General features: G+C 47.2%; 1 protein-coding gene across 3 annotated transcripts; it reads right to left on the reverse strand.

The window, feature by feature from the left end:
* MTMR9 (myotubularin related protein 9) lies at positions 1-24,928 on the reverse strand. 3 transcript variants are annotated; one of them, XM_035110876.3, is made up of 11 exons: positions 24,674-24,928; positions 22,918-23,282; positions 16,137-16,245; positions 14,506-14,631; positions 13,576-13,749; positions 12,030-12,247; positions 6,890-7,051; positions 5,808-5,949; positions 3,547-3,767; positions 2,196-2,347; positions 1-527 (listed from the first exon to the last, which is right to left on the reverse strand). In XM_035110876.3, the coding sequence occupies exons 2-11, from the start codon at positions 23,100-23,102 to the stop codon at positions 349-351; spliced, it is 1,668 nt and encodes a 555-aa protein (XP_034966767.1). In that variant the 5' UTR covers positions 23,103-23,282; positions 24,674-24,928; the 3' UTR covers positions 1-348. The 3 variants fall into 3 exon arrangements, with proteins under 3 accessions (XP_034966767.1, XP_034966764.1, XP_034966768.1); XM_035110873.3 differs by having other exon boundaries at positions 24,229-24,728; XM_035110877.3 differs by lacking the exon at positions 24,674-24,928 and adding an exon at positions 24,415-24,532.
* Between the last annotated feature and the right edge of the window lie 176 nt (positions 24,929-25,104).

Raw genomic sequence — 25,104 nt, forward strand, 5'->3', positions numbered from 1 at the left:
TGGCACTGGAATTGTACACACCATTTATTAGAGGCAGAAAGAGCTGCCGGGAGAGGACAGTCAGCTGAATTAAATCAAGAGTCTGCTCCTGTAAACAAAAACGACGCCATTCCAAACAGAAGGGTGTGTGTGAGAGAAAATAGTGTCAAGTGAGGAACTGAGATGCAAAACTAAAATAAAATAAAGACAACGGAGGGGGTGGGGAGGAATGTTCGACTCGACTGCACCAGAAAGGAGCTCGAGCGCATGCAAGTCTTGGAGGGTTTAGTGCTTTATAGTGTGTGGGGGCGACTTGCCCGACAGAGAAAGGGGGACAATCTGGCCCGTGGCAGGGAGCCCGGCGCAGCCTCAGGGGCTCTCCGGCACCCCGTCTTCCTGCGTGGTGTCGTCCGTCTCCAGCTCAGCCAGCTGCCGCCTCAGTAGGTTGACTTTCACCTGCAGCTCCTTATTGTACTTGATGATGTTGATCATTTCTTCGTAGGATTCATCCAGGAATTTGGACGACCGGTTCCAGCGGAGGAAGACACCTGGTGCGGCAGAGATTATTATTATTTTTTCAGACAAGTGAGAGATATGGAATAACACACAAAAACATAATGTACCGAAACTTTTGACTGTGAACTTAATTCTTTGTACTGTGTCTTGGGGAACAGGGGTGAGGGAATAGAAGCAACTGAAGGACACAAAAAATTGGTAAGATGTAGAAACGGCAATCTGGAAGACCAAAAGGGGGTAGTTTTTAAGATGAATACCAAAAAAAGAAAGAAAGAAAGAAAGAAAGAAAGAAAGAAAGAAAGAAAGAAAGAAAGAAAGAAAGAAAGAAAAGAAATGAAAAGACAAGAAAGGAAAAGAAAGGAAAAGAAAAGAAAAGAAAAGAAGGTTGGAGACTATAGGAGGCTCAGTTTCCTGTACTTGGGAAAGTAATTTTATTTCAAGAGACCAGATTGCTACTGCTATTAACAAATGGCATTTAGTGATTTTTGTGTGTGTTTTAATGGATTGTGGCTTTTTAATGTATTCTTCTTGGCCAGTTTTTATCGTAAACCACCTGTGCAAAGGGTGATATATAAATCACCTTTCATCCACATTTCGTCTTTAACAATAACCGTGTAAGGGTGAGAGACAGTGATTGCTGCAAGGTCACCAAGCGAACATTATGGCTGATTGGGGATTTGAACTCGGGTCTCCCAGGTCATAGTCTGAACACTCTAACCATAATGTCCTCCCAGGCACTTTATCTGCTCAAAATCCCCTTTGCACAGCTGGTTTTCCCGCTAGCAGAGGGTGAAAAGGTCATGCAAAGTTTCTCCTGCAGTCCAAGAATAGAAAGGCCGCGTAATCATTGAAACCTGCTGTGCCCTGTTGCCAAACCTGTGATGCAAGGAGGAAATGGAGCAGGACGTCTGGGGGTGAATGTATGGGAAGGTGACTCCAAGAGGACGCAGTCCTTGAAGTGAGAAGCGCTTTGCACCTCTACACCGTATGGAATAGGCGGCTGGGTGGGCATCTAATCCTGGCATCCAATGAAATGTGACTATGTTGACTGGGTGGGCGAGTGGAGAGGCTGAGTGAGTGCTAACAGGAACAGAGGAGGAAGATTAAATGGTTTCTCACACAATGTGGATTTTTGAGAGGATATTTACCAAGATCCTCTGCGGGCAAAGGCAGGCACACTAGGGCCCAGGGGCAACATGCCGGCATCTTATTTATTTACATTTATTTTAAAAATATTTGTATACTACTGTGTCATTAAAACACATCAAAAAAAGAGCAAACAATAAAACTATAAAAAGCTTTAAATAGACATCAATTAACCATTGTGTATTATTTACTGCCTGCATAGGCCTGGCGGGATAGACAAGTTTTCAGCAGGTGTTTAAAAGCAGGAACAGAAGGCACCTGCTGAATATCTAGTGGCAGAGAGTTCCAGAGGACTGGGCCGATGACATGAAAGACTCGGTTTCTCACTGTTGTCAAACGAGCCTCAGCAACTCAGGGAATGACCAAAGGCAGGTGTTTATGTGATGATGTTAAGGCACGGGTGCCTGACTATGGCCAGGAATATCTTCCTTTCCCAAAGAAAGGGGGCAACTAGCACGCCAGCCTAAGCAGTCAGAAATTGCTGCCACCACCTGGGCATCTGGGAATTGCACCAGATCAAAGAACCTCTCCAAGCCACCTTGGGAACGGCCTACCTTCCCAGAGCTGCAGGCTCTGTGGTGCCACAGAAGGCCAGATGACTAGGCTGTTGGCCTCAAAGAGGGGGTTCTTGAATCTGTTGAGCTCTTCCGGCCGATTCACCCAGGACCACAGGGACATCGTCTTCTGGGGCAGCTTGAGCTTACACCTGGCAAAGAGACCAGCGGTCAGCCACATGTCTCTTTTGAGCATAAAAAACATCAACTCCATTCACTAAGTCAAGCCTGAGGGTTCAGAAAGCATGGGAGTCACTTGCTTGTTGCCAAATCTTTCAAATTTGCAAACAAACTAGAGGAAGATGGATCTCTCTCTCACACACACTGTACAGGGCATGTGAGAAGGCAGAAACAAGAGACCTTCATGCTGCCTTTGCCTAAATTCTCATGGAAACTAACAACTGATCCTGTCTCTTCCCAGCATTATCTAACTGAGCAGCAGATGAGGTAGGGGCACACAGAATCAAGGGGGCACCAAGTGAAACTCTGGATACCAACACTGACCCCAGGGAAAACAGTAGATCATGTGCTCCTCAATATGCCAAAGGCGGGTGTGAGGGAACTCTCGTAGGGGCCAATGAAGAGCAAGCCAGTAACGCCCTTTTTGCAAATGTAGAAATTTAGAAAATGCGCCTCTTTGCTACTCTGTGCAAATAAAAGTGGTGCTTCAGCAACACTGCCCAGCAACATGATGCACGGCTTCCCCCTTGTGGTAGGAAACATAAGCGCATGTGGATTAGCAGGTTGTTGTTATACAGTTCAAGGTCACCTCCGAGATATAAACACGGAGGGTTTGCACAAATATCCAGGCCCACATACTGTTATGATTATTTATTTAATTTGTATACCACTCGGCGGTTCACTACCCGCTAGTCGCCTGATATCCTAGAAAGCAAAACTCTGAACCAGCTCAGAAGCTCACTTAAAAATAAAAAAGGAAGATTACTGGGTGTAAGCAATTGATTAATAAATCAATTATGATCATAATTATTGATTTATTGATTGCCTTTTATGCCACTGCCAAGAGGCTTGTAGATTCCTCATTATGCGCCTCATCCATATTGCACAGTGCAACTGAGACTGCCTAGACCAGGCATCCCCAAACTGCGGCCCTCCAGATGTTTTGGCCTACAACTCCCATGATCCCTCGCTAACAGGATCAGTGGTCGGGGAAGATGGGAACTGTAGTCCGAAACATCAGGAGGGCCAAAGTTTGGGGATGCCTGGCCTAGACCCCTACATGCCTTTGTGTTTTCTCATCCATGATGCAGAGCGCAACTGAGACTGCCTAGGATGCCGACAGCCCTTCCTCTTTGCCTCAGGGAACACCAGAAGCAAAAAGCTCACCTACCTTTCGTTTTCATTGTTGCCCAGGAAAGTGCCGAACTGGGAAGCGTACGAATGCTCGAAGAGCATGATCAGGAAGTGGTAGTTGAACTCGAAGGAGCAAGGGAACTGGCGGAGGATCTGCCAGACACAGTCCAGGAAGAGAAGGAAGACGGGGGCCTCCCACTTCTGCTTGCTGTTGGAGTAGGCGGACTGGGCGCAGCGCTGCTGGAACGGGTGGCCGGCCTGCAAGGGCAAAAAGAGAGAGAGAAAGAGAGAGAGAGAGTCTTCCATTAAGCAAAGGGCACAGCTAGGAAAGAGTGCTTTTAAAAATCTGTAACATGGCAAGCCTAAAAAACAAAGAATTCTAATGGAAAGAGGCACCGTATAGTAAGTCTTTTTCTGGGTTGCAGAGAGGAAATTCTATGCATAAGCAGAAAAGTGCATGACACTTTCCAAGTCACAGTAATGGGTTAGGTCCCTGCCCACAAGGAGCTTACAATTTAGCTCTGGGGAGCAAACAGAGGCAAGGGATGGAGTCATGAGTACCTGGAGGAAGACTGCACATTTATTTCAATTGCAGGCTTAGTTATAGTAGTCATTCTGCTAGAAGTGCAAGGATTTCTGCTTCCATCATAGAACTTCTCCTCCCTCTCTCCATGCACCCTCCCCAGATCTGCTCTGCAGAACCGGGTGAACAACCAGAATAGATTTAAGAGGTGCATGTGTGGAAAGGAGTGGGGGAGTTTGATGCTGCGACCCAAAGTCCTTCTGCTGGTAGAACGATTTCATTGGATATTACCCTTGATGGAAAAATGCCCCAGAATTGGAAATATCTGTAAGGTTTATTCAAAGTCATAAGGGACGGTGACAGCTAAGTGGAACCTCCAGAGCAAGAAGCAGTGTACCACAGAATACCAACTACTGGGGATCAAACAGGAAGGGCTCTTAGTCCCCCCGCTTTGTGAACATCCCAGAGACAGCTGACAGCTGCAGCTACTTAAACAGTGGAACTCGCTCCCACTTGATGCAGTCATGGCCAACAACTAGGATGACTTTGAAAGAGGATTAGGCAAATTCATGGATGTAAAAGGATCTCAATGGCTACTAGTCACAATGGATGTGTTCTGCCTCCTCTGCTGGGGAAAGTATCCCCCTGAATGCCAACTACTAGGAGCGCCAAGTGGGGAAGAGTCCTGTTGCGCTAAGGCTTTCATCAGGGTTGGCCACTGGGTGGTGATGGGACGCTGGACTAGCTGTACATTTGATCTGATCCAGCCATTTGGCTTTTCTTGCCAGTCTTCTGCAGTTAGTGCTTCCTGTCCACACATTAGTAGCTCCCCGCTGTGCTTTTCACACGTATTTTCAATTTTCTGGAGCGGGTCGTGCACTTGCTAGCTAGACGCGCACTTATATGTATCCAAGGCGTTTCCCCTTACAAGCCTCCGTTTTGACAGATTAAAACTTCAACCCAGACGTGCATGGATGTGTCTTGTGCGGGTCGCTTAATGTTTTGTTACACGGGGCAAAAGCGAGGCGCTTCGAGCTGACTGCTGCGAGTCAGCAGTTGCTCGGAAGGGAGGGCCAGCGCAGGGATGCTGGCTGCGGTTCGCCGAAATATCGCACCACGAGTGAATGCCCCGGAGGGGTACAGTCAAGCGCAAAGCTGCTAAGCGGGCAGGAGGGAGGTGACTGTGGCATGTTGAATTCAAACGCCAGTAACTCTTCTGGATCAGGGACTGGTTAAGAAGCAGGAAGCACAGCATGGGGATAAATGGACTCTTCTCCTGATTGGCAGGATGGGTGTACAAAGTCCCCGAAGGATGGGTGTTGACACTTGTGTCTTTTACCTTTCTCATAAATAATTGGAAGCAGTGGTTCCTAAAGCAGGTGGGACCATTCCCTGGGGGCATCAGGATCAGGTGGATGTGTATTTCTAATAGTATAACCAAATCAGCAATTTTTTATATAACTGTAAAAACTACTATGAAAATTTCTTATTCCGAAAATGAAACCTTCCTCCGGTTGTAAATATTAATGCTAACCCAGCAAGAGTCTTTCTGTAAAAAGATGATTTAAATCAAGTCTTACTGATTAGAGATTTAAACCGTGATTTAAATCGATTTGATTTAAATCAAATCCACCCTGATCAGGATTACCTATATGGCTGCTAAGAGGGAAGGGAGCGGCAGCTGTCCTGACCAACAAGCCACTGGCAGGCCTCTCCACCATGAATTTGCCCTTCTGTTTCTGGGCTCCTCACCACATCCAAGAACTAGCTCTTACCTGCAGCCACTCCCTCTCAACCAGAGCTTCAAAACCGCGGATGGTCCTGCATCTGGGATCTAGGATGATCTGAGCCAGCGAGGTCACCTGTAGTGTCGAATCTGTGCCTTCAGTCCCATGAACCAGGACAGATGCTCCCTCCCTAGGAAAGGGCCAGAGGAACATTTAGAAAGGGAGGCAAACATGCTGAGCTCGCATATGCATAGACAACATATTGGAGGGGCGGGAAAACCTTTTTCAGCCCAAGGTCCATGTTCTCTGGCAGGAAACCTTCTGGAGGCCAGAGGTGGGCAAGATCTTACCGGCTGCCCCAGAACAGAATAACAACTCCCAATGGTTGTTATCCAAATCTATTGATGAGATGTTTTGGTTTCTCAAGGGCTGTTGGCCACAACAGGTAGACAGAGCCTCCACATTCCAGTGTACCCCTGGATATAAGTTTCTTGGAGAAAAACAACAGGGCCGTAACCGCCAGCGAGTTTCCTGGAAAAATCTGCTATGAATGCAATAAGAGGACTACATGGACCTTTGATCTGATCCAGCAGAATTCCGCTTCTTATGTTCTTTATTAATGTTCTAAACAAGCAAAGCTGTTTAGAGCAGCTCATTCCGTTAAACTGCAGTTCATCTCGAAAGCCTCAAACCATTTCAGACCTGAGGACTGAAGAGGAACCTTATACATCCCTGCCCAGCAACTGCACTCCTCAAAGAGTATGACATGCTCCACATGTGCGTTTTTAGAGTATGCACCAGAAACGGGGCTTTTAATGTTGCATCTCCAGCCCTCTGGAATCAAACCTAGATTAGATAAGCACATAGCAAACCTAAATTAGATTAGCACCTAGCATTTTGATATTCAGGCAACCACTGAAGCCCATTTTTGTTTGAAAATGTTCTCCCCGAAGTGTGACCCAATCATTTTACAGAATAATAATTTTGCAATTGTAGAAGCATGGGTTTTTTTAATGTTTAATGGGTCTGCAACCTCTTTTATCTTATCTTACCGCATACTGCTTTGGTGACAGTGACGCTGCTTATGAACCTGCAAATAAATAAATAGATAACCGGAAGGTGGGTCCCACCTGTCGATGCACTGAGCAGCCAAGCAGGCAGTGGTCAGGATCTCCTTGATGTGAGTCAGCCAGTTGGAAGCCTCCAGTTTGCTCAGCCAGCGGTCCATGTTATGCGACTGGTCATTGCAGGCCTCCACAAGCTTGATGAGGCTCTCTTGCAGAATGTTGTACCTGCGGGGCAAGTTGTACCGGGTGAAGGGACAAGAATGACCCCAATGAGCCACAGAGGGATCTGGTTGTACCTGGAGTGCTGAAGTGCCCCAGGGATCTCTGGCCTTCCTTGTTATAGCAAAACAGCTTTGGTTCAAGACCTGCTCCCTTTGACCTGCAGGGCTGACATCAGGTGGAGCAGAAAGAGCCCAGGGAGTGACTCTGTGGCGACTTTGTGTTTTGATCTGGCTTTGGTCACTGGTCTACTAACTCCAGGCAATGCTATCTTATCTATGCACTGAATTTACAGTAAGAAAGGAGGAGTGTGGGGGGAGAGTATATTTGCATTGCTCTCTGCCCTTGCAAGCAGGACAAGAGCTGGAGATAGACCGGATAGCAGTCTACAGAACAATGACCGCAATGCCACAGCTTAAAGTGCAATATCTCCAAGTGGAGCTAACATTTCATTGTGCCATGGCATCAGCCAAAGCATGGCAAGACCAACAACCTTGCTGTTTGTGTCTGGGGGACTATGCTTAGCTTTGATGCTGCACCTGAACGCACATATATAATACACACCAGTGGTTCGTCCATTAGGACGAATGGGGCGCTGCCCAACTAATCTCAGCTTCCATTCTTACTGACAACCAGTCTAGAGGGTGGAACTGCCTGGCAGCTTCCTCTTCCCCTGTCTCAGTGTTGCCTTTGCAGAACTGAGCAGGGAAGAGGATGGGGACACAACAAGCCTTAGTCATTATTATTATTATTAATAATACCCCGCCCATCTGGCTGGGTTTCCCCAGCTACGCTGGGTGGCTTCCAAGGAAAGATTAAAAATACATTAAAACATTAGTCATTAAAAGCTTCCCTAAACAGAGCTGCCTTCAGATGTCTTCTCAAAGTCAGATAGTGGTTTTTCTCTTTGACATCTGATGGGAGGGTGTTCCACAGGATGGGTGCCACCACCGAGAAGGCCCACTGCCTGGTTCCCCGTAACTTCGCTTCTCGCAGTGAGGGAACCGCCAGAAGGCCCTCGGAGGTTCAACTGGTGTCTTCATTATACAGTGGTAACTCGTGTTGCGTAACCTCCAGGTTACGGAATCTTTGGGTTACGGCCGCTGCAAACCCGCCACTTCCCATATGCGCAGAAGCGTTCACACATGCGCACAAGTGGTCCTCCGATTACAAAATTTTCGCAATACGGTCGGGCCTCCGGAATGGATCAGGTTCGTAACTGGAGGTACCACTGTACACCTTTGGGGCACTACGCGAAAACATTCCCATTCAGCCAGGCCTTTGGTTGACTGACGTCTGATGCCCTTTTAAATGTGTTGTGGAAGGGGGGAATTACTGTTTTTGTTCTTATTTTTATTATGCATTTCATCTTTTTATATTGCAATTTTATGTTGTGCAACACCCTGAGATCTACAAAGGCAGTATTCAAATTTAATAAATAATACTAATAATAAAAATTATAGAATTTTGGCTTTTGTGGGTGACATCCCTCCCCCTTAAGCCAATGGCCTGTGGTTTAGACAGAGAGACCACTGCATCCAGGTCCACCCAGTAAGTTCTATGGCTGAGCACGGGTTTGTAACTTCTGCCCGGAGGTCTAAAGTCACCTCCTATCTCCTGTGTCCAGGGACTGGTCACAGGACATTTAATTGGTTATGAATTGGGACATTAATGTGCTTTGATTGGATGCCCTCAGGGCAGAAGGGGGAGATGGAGGAGAGGACAAGAAAGCAGAGCAGGAAGGATCTTAATTAAGAGAAGCAAACCTTGGTGAATTCAAGGTTTGTCAGCTGCAGCAGCGGCAGCAGGAAACAAGGGCAATGAACTGTAAGGCACAAAGGCTTACGGGGCAGGATTTAAAAGGAAGCTGACAGGATCCTCCCCTGGCAATGGATTTGGGGGCTCTCCTTTACTGGACACGCTTACTAGGATGAAACCAATTAAAAGAGGAGCCAATGGACATGCTTCACCTAAAACTATTACCAAGAAAACCCCAAACCCAGATAGCTGTCAGCAATCCAAACACAAAGGAAGCTAATTCTCTCCCCTCTACCCACACACTTGAGGAAACCTAACAGGGATAGTTCCTTTCTTTAAACAGAAAAGAAAATGTTGCAATTAAGAATGGACAATCTTTTTTAAAAAGATAAAAACCAAAAATTGTGTGATTTCTATATGTACCCAGAATGTTATTAATTTTGCATTAGTTTTTTTTATATTTTTCCTTCCCGTTTTTAATTTGCAAGATGGGTTTTTTAAATGCTCCCCCTCATCTTCTGCACCTCTGCACAAAACGTTATTTTATTTAGAAATAATTTATCTTCTGTCCCTTTAGAAATATTATTAGCTCACGAGCACACATGTGAAGAATCTGGTATCAACTTTCCAGAATCTAAAAATTCCTGCTGGAGGCTAAGGGCAGTGTTTGCAAACAAAACAGAAATAACCAGATCTGCACAGGTAGATTAACTCTTCCAAAATTGACCCAAACAAAACTAGAACGTAATCCGTTCCGGAAGACCATTCGACTCCCGAAACGTTCAACAATTGAAGCGCGGCTTCCGATTGGTTGCAAGAGCTTCTTGCACTCGAGCAGACGCGTGTCGGACGTTCGAGTTCCAAGGAACATTCGAAAACCGGAGCATTTACTTCCGGTTTTTTGGCATTTGGGAACCGAAATGTTCGAAAACGGAGCCATTCGAGAACTGAGGTTTGACTGTACAGTATGAGGGTTGTTGTTTTTTAACATTAGCCATTCATTCTCAAGCCTGTGCAAAAATATTCATATTTCTTGGGGCCGTGGGAATCCAGTAACGAAGAGGCCCCTGTTACTTTCTATTTTGTGCAGAGTTTCCCTCAGCCACTATCTGAAACCCTGCAAAACCCTCTTCTGGTTCTAAAGTCTTTTCACATGTTTTCAAATTACATTCTGAAACATAGCCTTGAGGACTGGAAGCTTGATTTAAGCAAAAACAAGAGCCCAAAGCTCTCAGTGTGCCATACTAACAACATGGGTTTTAGTTACAGGCAGGGAGTTACTGGTCTACTGTATCTGAAGAAGTGTGCACGCACACGAAAGCTCATACCTATGACAAACTTAGTTGGTCTCTAAGCTGCTACTGGAAGGAATTTTTTGTTTAAACATGGGTTTTGTTTTTCTTTTTTTTTAAAAAAAAATCCACACCACAGTGCGATCAGGCAATGTGCGATCAGGCAGCTGAAGTTGCCTAGACACCACACTGCCTGTCAATTTACAATAATTTTGAAGCCAGTCAAATAAATAGAAAATAGAAATACTTTATTGTCACTGTACCACTTGTTTACAGTGAGATTAAACGAGCCCCCCCCCCCCATCTCTCATTCCTTGTTACTCTCTGGGTGCTGTTGCATGACCACCAACCCCGAACGTCAGCTGCAATGTTGCTGTCTTCCATTCAGCAGCCTCATGGCCCATGGGTAAAAACTGTTCTTTAACCTGCTGTTGCGGCTTATCATGCTTCTATATCTCCTGCCCAAGGGCAGGAGGTTAAAAAGGTGGTGGCCAGGGTGTGAGTCATCCCTGAGAATATTCCTTGCTCTTCTGAGGCAATGGTCTCCCACGATAACATCTAGCAGACTCAGGGGACAGCCCACGATATCGTGGGCTGTCTTCACCACCCTCCGTAGGGACTCTCAGCCCATAGTCACCTTTGACTGGACTTAACCATCCAGGTGTCCTTTAAAGGTAAAGGACCCCTGACAGTTAAGTCCAGTTGCAGAAGACTCTGGGGTTGTGGTGCTCATCTCGCTTTACAGGCCGAGGGAGCCGGTGTTTGTCCACAGACAGTTTTTCCAGGTCATGTGGCCCACCCGGGCTGAATGGCGCAAGGCGCCAGGGCGCCTGGCCATCAGGGGCGCGGAAGGGGCGCCGAACGCTGGTGTCTGCCTCTGCGCGCCTCTGCTGTTGAGCGGCTTCAGGCAGCTGTCCGGAGGCGCACGGGGAGCGCGAGCCTGGGGCCGCCTCTGCCGCGCCTCTGTCTCAGCTGTTGAGCGGCTTCAGGCCGCTCTCTAGAGGCGTGCGGGGAGTGCTGGCCTGTGTGCCTCCGGAGCTTTGCGCAGGGAGCGGGAGCCTGGAGCTGCCTCCTCCGCGCCTCTCAGTTTTTGAGCGGCTTCAGGCCGCTCTCTAGAGGCACGCAGGGAGCGGGAGCCTGGGGCTGTCTCCTCCGTGCCTCTCAGCCCCCCGTGCGCCCCTCCTGCCCGCCTCACTCACGGGGGGCGCCGGAGGGATCTTGGCACCAGGGCGCCAGATGTGGTTAAGTCGGCCCTGGTGGGCAGCATGACTATGCCACTTCGGGGGCAACAGAACACCAAAACCAGGGCAGCGCATGGAGACGCTGTTTACCTTCCCACCACAGCAGTACCTATTTATCTACTTGCACTTTTTTTGGGTGTGCTTTCGAACTGTTAGGTTGGCAGGAGCTGGGACAGAGCAACGGGAGCTCACCCTGTCGCAGGGATTTGAACCGCCGACCTTCTGATCGGCAAGCCCAAGAGGCTCAGTGGTTTAGACCACAGCGCCACCCTCGTCCTTTACCTTTTGCCGGCAGTGATTCTGCAGTGGGCTCCAGGTCTGTAGGAGAATTTCTCCTGCAAGTTCCAAAGAAATCAGAAGCCAGCTTTGTGGTAACTAAGAGCAGGACCTTCTGTGTGGAATAGCATTCCTTTTGAGATATGGCACCCACCCACTGTCTGCACTTTCTGGAAACAACTAGAGACATTTCTGTTCCAACAGGCTTTCCCAGCAGGCAAGTTCCCATAAGAGATATCTGGGTAGGTACAGATATCTGTGAGGGGAGGCTGCTGAACTAGATAAGCCACTGACCTGATCCAGCAGGCTCTTCTTAATGCTTAACATCTGGGAGGCCACAGGCTCCCCATCCCTGTCTTAAGAGTTTAGCAACAACCTCACGAAGTCCTTCATACTATGCCTCACTCATCAACTCACCTCTCAATGGACTTGTGGATCCTTCGCCATTGGGGATAGTGGGCTTCCTGCTCAAAGCCTCCCCCTTTGGCCCGGGCTTGCTGAGCGACGTTCAGGGAGCGCGTGTCAATGATGTAGCCCCGCTTGCCAGCTCTCAGTGTGGCGTTTATCAGCTTCTCATCCTCCTTGCAGCGCCTCCCGTTGGTACCCGTGAGTGGCTGGCTGCTGCGCATCATCACCTAGTGAAGGGCAAACGGGGTCCAGTGAGCAGGTGACGCATCAGCTGGGTCTTCCACCGGCCCACAGATCTGACACCTCACTTGAATAAGAACGTCCGCTCAGCCCAAAGGCAAAATGGGCATCAGGAATCCTTGGCGCGGGAAAGCAAGGACTTCCATTTATCTTGCCAACACCAAGGTAGCGGGATGAAACTTGGCATGCACGCTCAGGGCGCAATTCTGTGTTTTAGGTTAGAACGCCAAAAATGTAGTGCAACCTATGCCCTCGTTTTCAAAGGGATGGGGAAGGAGGATTAAATATTTGCCCTCAAGGTCAAGATCTGAGAATATGGGCAAAAACCAGCATCACGCTAAGGTGATTATTCCGTCAGCTGAAATTATTTCTGCTTTTCGGACAGACCAATCTCCTCTCCTCTCAACACACCGCTCACTGTCCATCGGGTGCAAGAACCATGGCTTTGCAAGCAAGGCTCTGTGTTCCGTTTGATTACATGATTTACAGCAGCTCATGCCAAGCTGCTGCCCTCCAGATGTTCTGGACTACAACACCCATCATCCACAGCCAGCATGGTGTGATGATGGGAACTGCAGTCCAAAAATATCTGGAGGTGCAGATATTTGGTGCAGGCTGATTGGTAGGCTTGTTGGGGCTGATTTTTTTTAAAAAAAAGGTTTCTGAACTTCTGCTTTTATGGCTTTTACTTTACATATACCCTGTCGGAAGATGCACAGAGTGGCCAGGGCAACCTAGTCAGATTGGTGGGGTACAATCAATCAATCAATCAATCAAAATTTATAAAAGCTGCTTTTCAGAGGTCTGCCTCACCAGACAGGGAGAGTACAAACACTTAAACATGTACTGCTGTCTTTTTACGGTACTTGGGCTGGCTCTGGGTAAGTGCACAGGCCACCTTCACAGAACTGTAGAGCTGGAAAGGGAATCCCAATGGTCATCTAGTCCAACCCCTGTAATGCAGGTATCGCAGCTAAACAACCAGTAACTTATGGCCGTCCCCCTTTTAAAACCTCCAATGAAGGACAGTCTGCCACCTTCCGAAATAGTCTGTTCTACCGTCAAACAGCTCTTACCGTCAGAAAGTTCTTCCTAAGGTTTAGTCACAATCTCCTCTCTTGTAACTTGAACCCAATGGTTAAGTGTCTTCCCCTCCAGTGGCAGAAAACAAGCTTGCTCCATCTTCCATGGGACAGCCCTTCAGGTGTCTGTAGATGACTATCCTATCACCTCTGTCTTTTCTTCTCCAAGCTAAGGATACCCAGCACCCCCCAACCATTACCTTGCACAGGACGTATCTCAGTGACCAACTTACCATCCCATTTTTCTTGTGGTAATAGCTGAGGACCGGGAAGCGCCCACCGTGGCGGAAGGTGGAAACTTTCCAGAGGGATTCGTCGTCAATCGATTTGGGGACAGTGACGATGGGCGGGTAAGAGGGGCAGACGGAGAAATCTTTGTTGATGTAGCTCAACCGCCATTCGTTTGTCTGGGGGGGGGGAATCATGGTTAACTAAGGATGAAGGTAATGTAATGGTTTCCAGAGGTGGGGGGGATCAGAAATAATAGTAAACTATTGTGGCTTTAAACCATCAGATTTCAGGAGCAGACAAAAGTCCCCAAGGATGCTCAGCCGGCTAAGAACAGTCTCTTTGCAACACGGTTTTCCTGACTCATTTTTCCTCCTAATCGTGCACATACCCACCCACTTAGCTGCCTCTTCAAGAGACATCTTGTCGATTGGCCTTCCCCGCCTCTCAGTGCTGCTACATAATTTAGCACCCTACAAGGCAGCCACTTTACAGAGCTTTAAACAAAGCTGGTATGTAAAATCAGACACACACACATGGAGGGGGGGGGAGAGAGAGACTGACAGATTCTGCAATCCTGCAAGTGCAAAGGTCAATGCCAAGCACAAGCAGTATTTATTTAATCCAGGGCTGGGGAAGCTTTTCCAGCCTGAGGGTGTGAGACGTCTTACCAGGCTGCAACAAAAAACACTGTGTGCACTTCAGTTAGAAATGCCAGAGGGGGAGAGACCTGGGGGGGGGGTGTCATTCTGCACCGCATAAGCTGAATGGTCTTCCCCAGGGTCAGTTGGAAGTGATTTCCCCTCAAAATGGTGATGCTCATTCTGTGGAGAACCATGCCCCCTCCCCATCCCCACTGCAAGTTCCCATTTTATGCAAGTTCCCTCTCCCTAAGTGCAGCAGGAGAGGCCTTGCTCCAAGAACAAGGGACTTACAACTGAACTGAGAAGCTCAAATTCCCGTTCCGGCAAGAAGGAGTGCCAGCCATCCTCGATGACTTCAAACATGGGCCGGTAAAAGAAAGGATACATCAGGGTGATGGAATCCAAGGTGGACAGTGCCTGCGGGACGAAAAACACAGACATGCAGAGACATAATTTTATCAAACAATCCTGAAGATTCAGTGGGTCTCACCCCCTTAGATGCATGTTGCTTCTGCAGCCCCTGTTTATTATTTATTTAAAGCATTTATTTATGATGCTCTTCAGCCAAAAAGGCTCCCAGATACATACAATCACGTAAAACAAGACAGGTGGGTGTCGGCTTACAAGCAGAGAAAAAGCATGGCACACAAGGGGAAAGGGCCAAGGAGGAAAGAGGAAAATCAGAATCAAAACTCAAGCACCAATTTCTAAACAGTTGTTGTTATAATGACCAGGGGCAGGAGCTGCACAACGGAGCTGGGCTTTTGGCAAAGGGGTAAGCTGGGCTTCCCACCTCTCCCACTGAGGCAATCTACTGGAATGGCTGCCGCAGGTGGCAGCCAAGGGGATGGGAGGCGTGATGGAACTGTCTACATGCAGGCTATTCCACTGCATGATGCACAGGGTACAGGAAGGAACAGGTCTACCCTTTGCCACCTTTTTTTTGCTGTGTTACTAAAAGTGCCTACCATAAGTGCCTTACAATATTCTGCATTCAGAATGTCACAGAGAAATATAGCAGCTGAGAGTGGTGCAGGTATCCTGAGTAGGAGGTGCACAGAGAATGAAGCTGCACCTTAGAGCAGCCCAGTCTGAATACAGTCATACCACGTTACGTCCGCTTCAGGATGCATCTTTTCGGGATATGGATGTGCCGAACCCGGAAGTCCCAGAACGGGTTACTTCCGGGTTTGGTGCATCTGTGACCTGTGCGCATGCGCAGAAGCGCTAAATCACGCTTTGCGCATGCACAGAAGCGATGAATTACACCACACGCCTGCGCAGATGTGGCGCTCAGGATGCGACCTTTTCAGGTTGCGAGTGGGCCCCCGGAACGGATCCTGTTCACAACCAGAGGTACCACTGTAATGGGGATTAAGGGAGGTGTGTTATGTCCTGAACACTTATGAAGCCCTCCTCCTTCTCCTCTCACTGGTCCGCACTTGAGTTTCTTTGGCCAGCCAGACTGACTTTTCCTCTTGTCTTCCTGATGGTTCGCCGTTCATCAACATTCCACTGATGACAGCTTTCCCCGTAGTAGATAGGAGAAATGTTTGCAAACATTCAATGATATCACAGCAGCTTAGCCAATGACTAAGGCTGCAGGTGAGAATGAGGTTTCAGCCCATCAGAGCTACCCTTCGAGATGGGGGACTATATCTGTGAATATGGAACGAGATGATCCCTGCGTTTTAATAAGCAAAGAGAACATCTTCCAACTCCTCAGATACATGTAATATTTAGCTATTTTTACACACACATCTTTGCGCTTTTATTTCTTGATTCTCAAAGGTTGAATGATCATAACAAAAATATCCCACTGCTGTTGTGGAACTGAGCACCACCCTAGCCTCCAACAAGGACCCCTGAAAAACCAGGTCAGGCTTTTGCCATTTTCTCTCAACTTCTATGGATCAGCTTACCTCAATGGAGCCAGCTATGTTCAAAGACTCCTCCATGCCGGGGATGTCAAGCTGGATAATCCGCAGGTCTTTGCATTTGATGATGATGGTGCCGATGGTGCCAACAAAACTGCAGCAACACAAAAGGCAGGTGCATTTTAGAGGAGGATGCAAGGATGCTCTGCAAGGATGCTCTACAAGCCTGCAAAGGCAGCCGCTTACACTGAACCCGCTACATTCAACAGCAAGCAGCGCAACCAACAAGAGGTTATAACCCATCAGGGTGGATAAAAATAAATGATTTTTTAAAAAAAATATCAAAAAAAATCAATTTTTTTTTATTTAAATCGATTTTTTTTATTTTAATTGGATTTTTAAAAATAAAATGCTTTTTGAAGAAAATATATTACCATCCAAAGGTTATTCCATCATGAAATAAAGATTAGTTTTTTAATTATGTAGAATAAGGTTGTATACCGTATGTTTAATTTTTTGGGTAAATAAATTCCATTAATCCATTCACAATGTCATGCTCTTCCAGAGGTTTTTGTAACATTATTGGGCAGTTTCTCTGCCTACAAGATATTATCACAGATGCTTGGTTTACTTTTGCAGTTCTCAAAACTGAATTTGACTCAACAGAGGTCACATGCCTCTTCTTCACAGCAAAAATGTTATAACATGAACAGAGTTGAGAAAAAGACCTTAATCCTATTGTTCTACAAACCTATGAATACAGAAACAACCCCTTCAGTGCTAAGTTTCAAGAAGTTCAGTGAATAGAATAGAAACAATATTTTTCTGATTGTTTGGAGTGGACAGTATTTAAGTTTTTCATGTGTAGGCTGGGATGACAGTCTAAATTTCTTAAAATATATATATTTTGTTTTTGTTTAGCCAAATTAGTTAACAAGCATGGATGTTTGTTTAAGCAAATAACATATGTTGTAATGTTATTGTTTCAGTTGAATAAATCTATTTAAATCGTTATTATTAAGGTAATGATTATTTTTCTCCTTCCTAAGTACAACAGTAAAGTTGTCCAAATATGAATGATTAACCTATTAAACTGGGGATAAAAAACTAATATGAAAAGTTGTTATTCTAAAAATCTTCATCTACTTGCATATTAAAGTTATACCAGCAAGAATTAGTCTTTATGTAGAAAACTACCAGTATGATTTAAATCAAGCCTTACTGACTAGTGATTTAAATCGTGATTTAAATCAGTTTGATTTAAATCAAATCCACCCTGTAACCCATCACAATGTAGCTGCTAACACACCCTTCGTTTAATGCGCAGAAGTAGCTGGTTTGAAAAATGGTAAGAACAGAACTGCAAGTGATCTTAGCAAGGGGTGGGATATGATTTGTAAAGGAGAGTTGTCAGGTGGGAAGGGGGGGTGCTTAGCTTTTCCCACACCTGCTGGTTTGCTCCTGCAAGTATTCCACCCACCACTGTCCAAAACTTTAAACATTATGTAAACTGCTTAGATGCTTTTACAATTGAGTGGTATGCAAATAAATAAATATGAAGCTCCATCTTTCGCCTCTGCAGAGCCTGCCCGTGTGTCTCTTTGGTTCCTTCACTTACCTAAGACATAGATTTCCCTCCCAAACCACGAGGGCTAGGAGCTTGGTGTTATAATTTGACGGTGGTGCAGAAAGGAGAGAGACTGCAACGGCACAGAACTCTGCAGCTCTGCAGGGGATGCATAGAAAAGCCCTTGCTCATACGCAAAACTGGAATGAGGAGGACTCCGATCCCATCAGTTTGAAGCATTAGAAGCAGAGAAAGTGAAGGGGACTTAAAAACAGGAAAGCGGATCACAGTTGTGATCAGGTTAAGCTCAATCAAGCAACCAGCAAGGATTAGGGAGAGTCAGACATGCAGGGCCAGACATAAAAGATCAGGGTTTCCATGGCAAGGGACTGCTAAGTCATTGGCGCAGATGCACCAAATTAGCAGGAGTGGATGAGGTCAGCCAGGGATTTGCGGGTTACATTATGCACTGTCAGGTCTAAACAATCCTTTGGTCTAATGCAAGGATTCTTAAAACTTTTGACCCTGTACTGCATGCAGCACACATGCTTCCTCAATAGGAAACAGTTTCCCCACCCAGGAGGACGCTGCTCAGTGTCATCTGCCTTAAATGAAGAAGGTCCTGGGTATCCACGCAAGGCCTGCCTGAAACCCTGCTGCCAGCCAGTGTGGACAATATTGAGCTAGATGGGCCAAAGGTTCAATTCAGTAAAAGGCAGTTTTCTCCGTTCCTGCAAACAGCTGAGTCTCTCTCTGTTGCTTCAGGCATCTTGGAGACAAGGAGGAAACCTGATAACAAGGGAGTGTTGTGTTTACATTGGCAGTTTTTTGCTTATTTCCTGCTGAACATGTTAGTACTGTACTACAAAACCCAGCAATGTTCTACTGATGTTCTAGCCAAACATGGGTAACAGGAAGGGTGTTTGTGTCACCTGTCTTCCACCTCCTTCCAGTTATTTACACAGAGGCAACTAAGACGGGTACACAAGTGGCATCTGTGGAAATTAAACATTTTTTTGGGGGGGAGCGGAATTGGAAGGGGCCACGAGGGTCATCTAGTCCAACCCCCTGTAAGGGAGGAATCTTTTTGCCCAACGTGGGGCTCAAACCTACAACCCTGAGATTAAGAGTCTTGTGATCTAACTAATATAAATAAATAAAAAATGCAAAGGAGACACCCATGGCAGGGACCTGCTTATCCAGCTGGGAATGCCTATTGGAACAAATATGTTTCCAGTGGTTTCCAGAAAGTTCAGATAGCGAGCGCCTGTCGTATCTCAACAGGAATGCTCTTCCACAGGGCCCATGGGAGACGTATTCCAGTTACCTTATGACTTTTACAGCATGCACTTTGATTTACAGTACTGAAAACTGCTGTCTTTTGGGGAGGCGTGAGATGGAAACGCAACGAGTGACACATACAGAATGTTCTTTTTAAAACCTTTTCTAGGGAAATACGTACAGCTCAAACGCAGGCCACATCCGCACAACACGCTGCTCCCCTCCCAGGACTACAATTGCCACAGTAGGAATCCCTCTTCCCAGGGAACGCTGGGAATGTAACTCTGTGAGGGGGATAAAAGGGTCCCTGACCAACTCCTGGCAACCTGAACAGACTACAGCTCCCAGAGTTCTTTGGGGGAAGCTGTGACTGTTTATAAAGTGGAATTGTGGCATTTTAAATGTACAATGTGGATGCAGCCTCTGTACAAGGGACAGAGGAAGCTGCCTTATACAGAGTCAGGCCATTGGTCAGTGTTGTCTACTCTGACAAGCAGCAGCTCTCCAGGGTCTCAGATGGAGATAATTTCCCAGCCCAAAGTGATGCCAGGGATTAAACCAGGCATAGGCAAACTTGGCCATCCAGATGTTTTGGGACTACAACTCCCATCATCCCTAGCTAACAGGACCAGTGGTCAGGGATGATGGGAGCTGTAGTCCCAAAACATCTGGAGGGCTGAGTTTGCCTATGCCTGGATTAAAGCTTGTGAATGCAGAGCAGATGCGCCTTCAGCAAAGCCACACAACCCCATAGATGTGACTAGCCAGCCACTATAGGACAGCAACGCCCTTCCAAGTAATCCTGTCAACTGCCAAACTGCCCTGGTAATATTTTTAAATAGATCAACCAGCAACTGCTGCCCTTACAAGGAGAAGCTCTGCTGCGCCAGTTCCCCATTTACTCACATTCAAGGAAATTGCAAAAGAGCCTGGCAGGAGGGTAAGCAGGTTAATTGTCCCATTTCAACACTGTTCCAAACTGCTTGCTGCTCTTTAGTTCTGAAGAAAGGAACGTGTGCCAGAGAGTAGGATGCAAGAACAAAAATGAAGGCTCCACAGATTACAGTTCGTCTTTCTCTACCAGGCTACCGGGAGAAAAGCAACACTGAACCCTTGCAAGCAAATTGCCTCTCGCTTGCTCGGGATTTTGAAAACGGCAGGGGAGAAGTCATGGAGACAAAGGCAGAGGAGGGATTCAAACCATATAAACTTCAATGCCTTTCCCAAAGTACGGTCCACCCACCTGCATCTAGCTTACAGTCTCATTCTGAGTAGCAGTGGGCTCAGGACAAACAAAAGGAAGGATTTCTTCTGCAATATTATCTTATGGCAGGGGTTGCTAATGTGGTGCCCGTGGGTGCAATGATACCCCTTGCAGGCTTCTCCTAATGCCCACAAAGCCTCTGACCTCCCCCCAACACTGCCACTTGCCGCCCCTCTTGGCCATGAGATGGTGAGGGATGGTCACCCTGCCTCCTTTGGAAAGTGCCTACAGTTGAACTAGGAAGTTGAACTAGGAAGAATCATGCTCTTCCCCACTTCCTCTTATGTGCTTCTCAAGGCTCAGATTAATTCTACCTGATCCGACTTTTATCCAGATCCCTTGGAAAGTGAAGTGTGTCCACACACACATTCTGTCTGTCTCTCATTTGGGGGTGGAAATTAATCTGAGGCAGGGGAAGCGTTAAGCTACCAGAAGTATGGTACCCAAGGCACCCACTTAAAAATCCAAAGGCGCTCACTTAAAAATCCAAATGTGCCTACGAGTAAACACATTCATGGAGGTCAATTAGGTCTCCTAGTGCCTACAAGTTAAGGGAGCTAAGCAGAGCCTCCATGCTCAGGGGGAGTATATCTTGAAACAACAGTTGCTGCGGAGTGGGGCAATGCAAACAGACAGGCCCACTGCCTTGAAGCTCTACTTGTGGGCTCCCTGTGGGCATTTGGCCGGCTGCTGCAGGAAGCAAGTTGCTGAACGAGATGCACCTTGTAGTCTGTCCCAGCAGTTTAGATATGATGATTAATCCCCAGAGTCCTGCCCTCCAGGGTGCAAATTTAAAAACTGACAGCCATAAATTCAGTTGAGTATGAGCAGACCTTTCCCTTGTTTAAAGGCAGAGGCTGAGTCTTTCCCAGAATCATGAACTGTAGCAGAGGTGGGGGACCTGTGGCCTCCCAGACAACAATGCAGGACTACAATTCCCATCATCCCTCAACATCGGCTGTGCTGGCTGGGGCAGATGGGAGTTGGGAGTCCAATAACATCTGAAGGGTAGCAGGTTCCCCACTCCTAACCAGAGGGAAAAGTCAAAGGGATAAAACAGATCCTTAGCTAATCTGACTAGGGCAAGGGTTCTTCCTGACCACCAATGAAAGAAATTCCAGTCCTGAGGCATATGCGTTGGCAGGGCAGGGAATATGCCCACTCAGTTAAGGGAAATATGACAAGCACACCAAGTCATGCCATCAATCATTCTCACAGAAGGGTTGCAGCTCAGGGGTAGTGCATCTGTTTTGCACACAGAATATGCAAGCCTCAATCCCTGGCATCTTGACAGAGCTGAAAGGCTGCCCTTTCAAAATCCAGGAGAGCCACTGCCAGTCAACGTACACGATACTGAGCTAGATGGACCAGTGGTTTGACTCTGTACTAGACAGCTTTCTATGTTCCTTCGGCCAGGATAGCCCAGTTGGTTAGAGCATGGTGCTGATAATGCCAAAGTCACAGGTTTGATCCCCATGCAGGACATACAATACATATTCCTGCATTGCTAGGGGTTGGATGAGATGGTCCTCAGGGTCTCTTCCAACTCTATAATTCTATGATTCCATCCTTGGTTAGGACCCAGCACAAAACTAGGCATGCTTACACCCACGTTCATTTCCATCCGATAGCAGGACACTGGCGTGCAACCACTGTCACTGTCCAATAAGATCTGTACATTCCTTAGGTTCAAATGTCCGCTCAGTAATATATTCACTTAGGTGGTCAGCCCCGGCAACCCCTCCTCTCTCAGTAAAATGGAGATTAAACTGTGTTGTTTAGAATGGTGTTGAGTACATAGATACATTTCTTCAGTGTTCTGTAAAAAAATATTATCCCAGCAAACAGTGTTGAAGGCAACAGAAAGTAAAAGAAAGTATACATAATAGAAAAAAATAAGGCAGGCTGGAACACATTAAGAAAACTATACAATGGCCATAAATAACAGCTTATGAGACTGAAGATCTGTCTGAATAATCAATCCAGCAGAAGGTAAATATAGAGCAGAAATTGGCTAGTGAGATGATGGGCTCACCTTCACTAGAGGTCCCTAAGCACTGGCTGGACAGCCTTCTGCCAAGGACACTCTAACCCTAGAGTTCCTGCACAGAGGATTGCCTGCAGGAACTCTAAAAAAACTGTGATTCTATGAGAAGGAGTTGGCAAGCTGCAGGTTGGCTGCTGGGAGAACAGGATGCTGACCTAGCTGGGCCTTTGGCCTGATCCAGTGGGGCTCTAATGTTCTTAAGAAGATCCAGAACTTGAGAGGAGCCACTGAGACGGCCCTTTCTTGTCTTGAGTTCCAGCGAAACAGGCAACAGATGATGGCAGGACAGAAGGACAGTATCTCCCAAAGATCTGAAAACTCAGGCAGTATGGAATGGGAGAGCAGTCTTTCAGGTCACTTGGGGCAGTTTATGTAGGGCTTTGTGGGACAAACTCATAAGGACATAAGAACTTGCTGCTGGATCAGGCCAATGGCCCCTCTAGTCCAGCATCCTGTTCTCGCAGTGGCCAACCAGATGCCTTTGGGAAGCACACAATAATGACCTGAGTGTATATGCTTTCCTTGCCCACCATGCTGTCTCCAAATGCTTTTTTCTTACACATTCAAATGTTGGTATTGAATGAAAATTACATGTTTCTTCTGCAGTATGTAGCTCATTTTCCTCCTCCGTTAACTGCCTGCAACAAAGAGATAAAAGCCCCCTCACCGTTTTTCAATGGAATCAATGTTGGAATGCAGAAGCCACAGTTCTTCAACATTGTCTTGCCGCCGTGAAGAGAAGATGAGGTGGTGCCCTGTCAAGCACAGCGTCCCCTCCACTGCCGGGTAGAAGGGGCGGTGAAGGACCACGTTGTCAGCCCGTGGCGTCTTGATGAGCTCAGCAAACTCCATGTTTCCGTCAGCTCCAGCACAACGTTCCTGTAAGCAAACTAGTGCCAACTCGAATCTTCCAGCAAGATATAACCCAAAATTCTTGGTAGCTTCCACAGGCGGCCACAAGCTTCAAGATCACGGCACTAGCTGAGAGTTAGCGGCCCAGCAGAGGTCATCGTTGCAGGATCCAATTTCTTACTGGTTGGGGGAAAACAGGAGAAATCATGAAACATTTCTAGCTTAGAAAAGGATAACAGATATTAAGGGTGTTTTGAGGAAGGGGCAGGATAACTTACAGGTATGGGAGAAGTTTTAGGAAAGAAGAAAGCTCTCTGGGAAGTGGGGGGTGTTTAGGGTGGGGAAGATGTCACAATCCAAGGTGCTAATGAAAAGGCAGGTATCTGGGCATGTCACAATCACAGCTCTCTCCAGGTGCAGAGAAAGGGTCAGGTGCAAATGTGTGAAAGGATGTAAAGCAGTAGTCTTAACACGTTATTAAGGGCCTTAAAGACTTTTGGAGAGAATTCAAAGGTCCTGCCCTCCCACCCCTATGGACTAAAATCACAGCACCTGGTGTGGTCAGAACACCTCCAACCCACCCACTCAGACCCACCCATCCACAAACCACCAGAAATGGGGCAGCTGGGAGTTAGGAGTGGATCCATTTCTAGCTCCTAGGAATGGATAACAGGCGCAGGATAAACCCAGGCTCCCCTAACACAGAAGCCAGGGAAGACCTTGCGCAGAGCAGAGATCCCAATTCATATACCCCACACACCCAGGGGAGGGAGAGGCAGCTTAACTCCCTGCTCCTATAAACAGAAAAGGGTAACTGCCTCCCACCCAACTGCTTCAAGATGGGGAGTTAACACCCCACCCACCCACTCCTGCCCAGTTCATGGAATCAGAAACAGGAGCAATTATTATTCCATTACTATTTATTAAGACTGCATGCTGCCCTTTGCCCGTGACACGCAAACCGAGAACGCCAAAAGTACAATGAAAACAAACCAATAACCAACCAACCAACCCCCCCTTCCTACAAATCAGAGGGCTGTGGGGTGGGGAACCCCGTCATCTCAGAAGGACTTGTTAAGGTGAGGAAGTTGGGGGGGGGAGAGAGAATTAAAGAATCAATACCCACCTTTTGGAGAGGGGAAGGAGGTTGGGGGGCTGGGCCCCCAGCTGTCAGAGGGGGGTCTTGGACTCCATAGTGGAGGAATATTTGGGGGGGGGGCTGGCAACAAAAGGCCGTTTTTTTAAAAAAAAATAGTCTGGATAACACACACAATATATGCAATATTGTAGAGATAGAGGTATAGATACACACCCCGTCTTTCTCCCAGTCTAGAGGGGGGACCCCTTTTCCTTTGCCCCCAACCAACCCTCCTTCCTTCCTTCCTTCCTCTGCCTCCCCTCTAGAGGCTCCAGGAGACAGGAAGAGCTCCCCGCCGGTACCCGGATGTTGAGGCGGTTGGCCGTTATTTTGGGGGGAGGGAGGGGGGATGGGGAGCAAATGAGGAGAGGAATGAGGAGAGGAATAGTGAATTAATAATAGCGATAATAATAATGATAATGATAATACACACGAAACAGGCCCCGCTGCAGCCGGGAGGCGGGGCCGACGTTGCCCGGAGGCGGAGTGGCGGAGGGGGCAAGGCCGCCTCGCCCCCACGTGACGCTCCCCGGCGACCAATCCGCCTTCGCCGGGCTTCCTCCAGGCGGCGAATGAGGGGAGGCAGATGAAAAGGGGGGAAGTTGCCTCCGGGTCCTTCGCTTTTCTCCTTCCCCCTCTCTTTAGTGTGTGTTTCTCTCTCTCACTCACTCACTCACTCTCTCTCTCTGCCCTTACCGGAAATAGGCAGCGGGAGGAAAGGTGCCGGCTGGAAACTCGGCTCCGCAGCGCGGCAGTTCCGGTATCAAATCCTGCCCCGTCATAATCGGGCGAGGCAAGGCGAGTGTTTGCTTTTAATTGGCCCTTGTGCGTGTGAATGTGAATGTGCGTGTATATTGGTGTGGG

Source organism: Zootoca vivipara, chromosome 3, assembly GCF_965207765.1.
Source record: "Zootoca vivipara chromosome 3, rZooViv2.hap1.1, whole genome shotgun sequence".
Lineage (NCBI taxonomy): Eukaryota > Metazoa > Chordata > Lepidosauria > Squamata > Lacertidae > Zootoca > Zootoca vivipara.

Bases quoted from the DNA above. Each gene is read 5' to 3' on its own strand.
- MTMR9 (XM_035110876.3), bottom strand. From the start codon at position 23,102: ATGGAGTTTGCTGAGCTCATCAAGACGCCACGGGCTGACAACGTGGTC. The intron at 16,246-22,917 runs GTGAGGGGGCTT...GTGTTGCTGCAG, and splicing joins ATTGATTCCATTGAAAAACG to TTTTGTTGGCACCATCGGCA. The intron at 3,768-5,807 runs GTAAGAGCTAGT...TTGCCCTTGCAG, and splicing joins TTGAGAGGGAGTGGCTGCAG to GCCGGCCACCCGTTCCAGCA.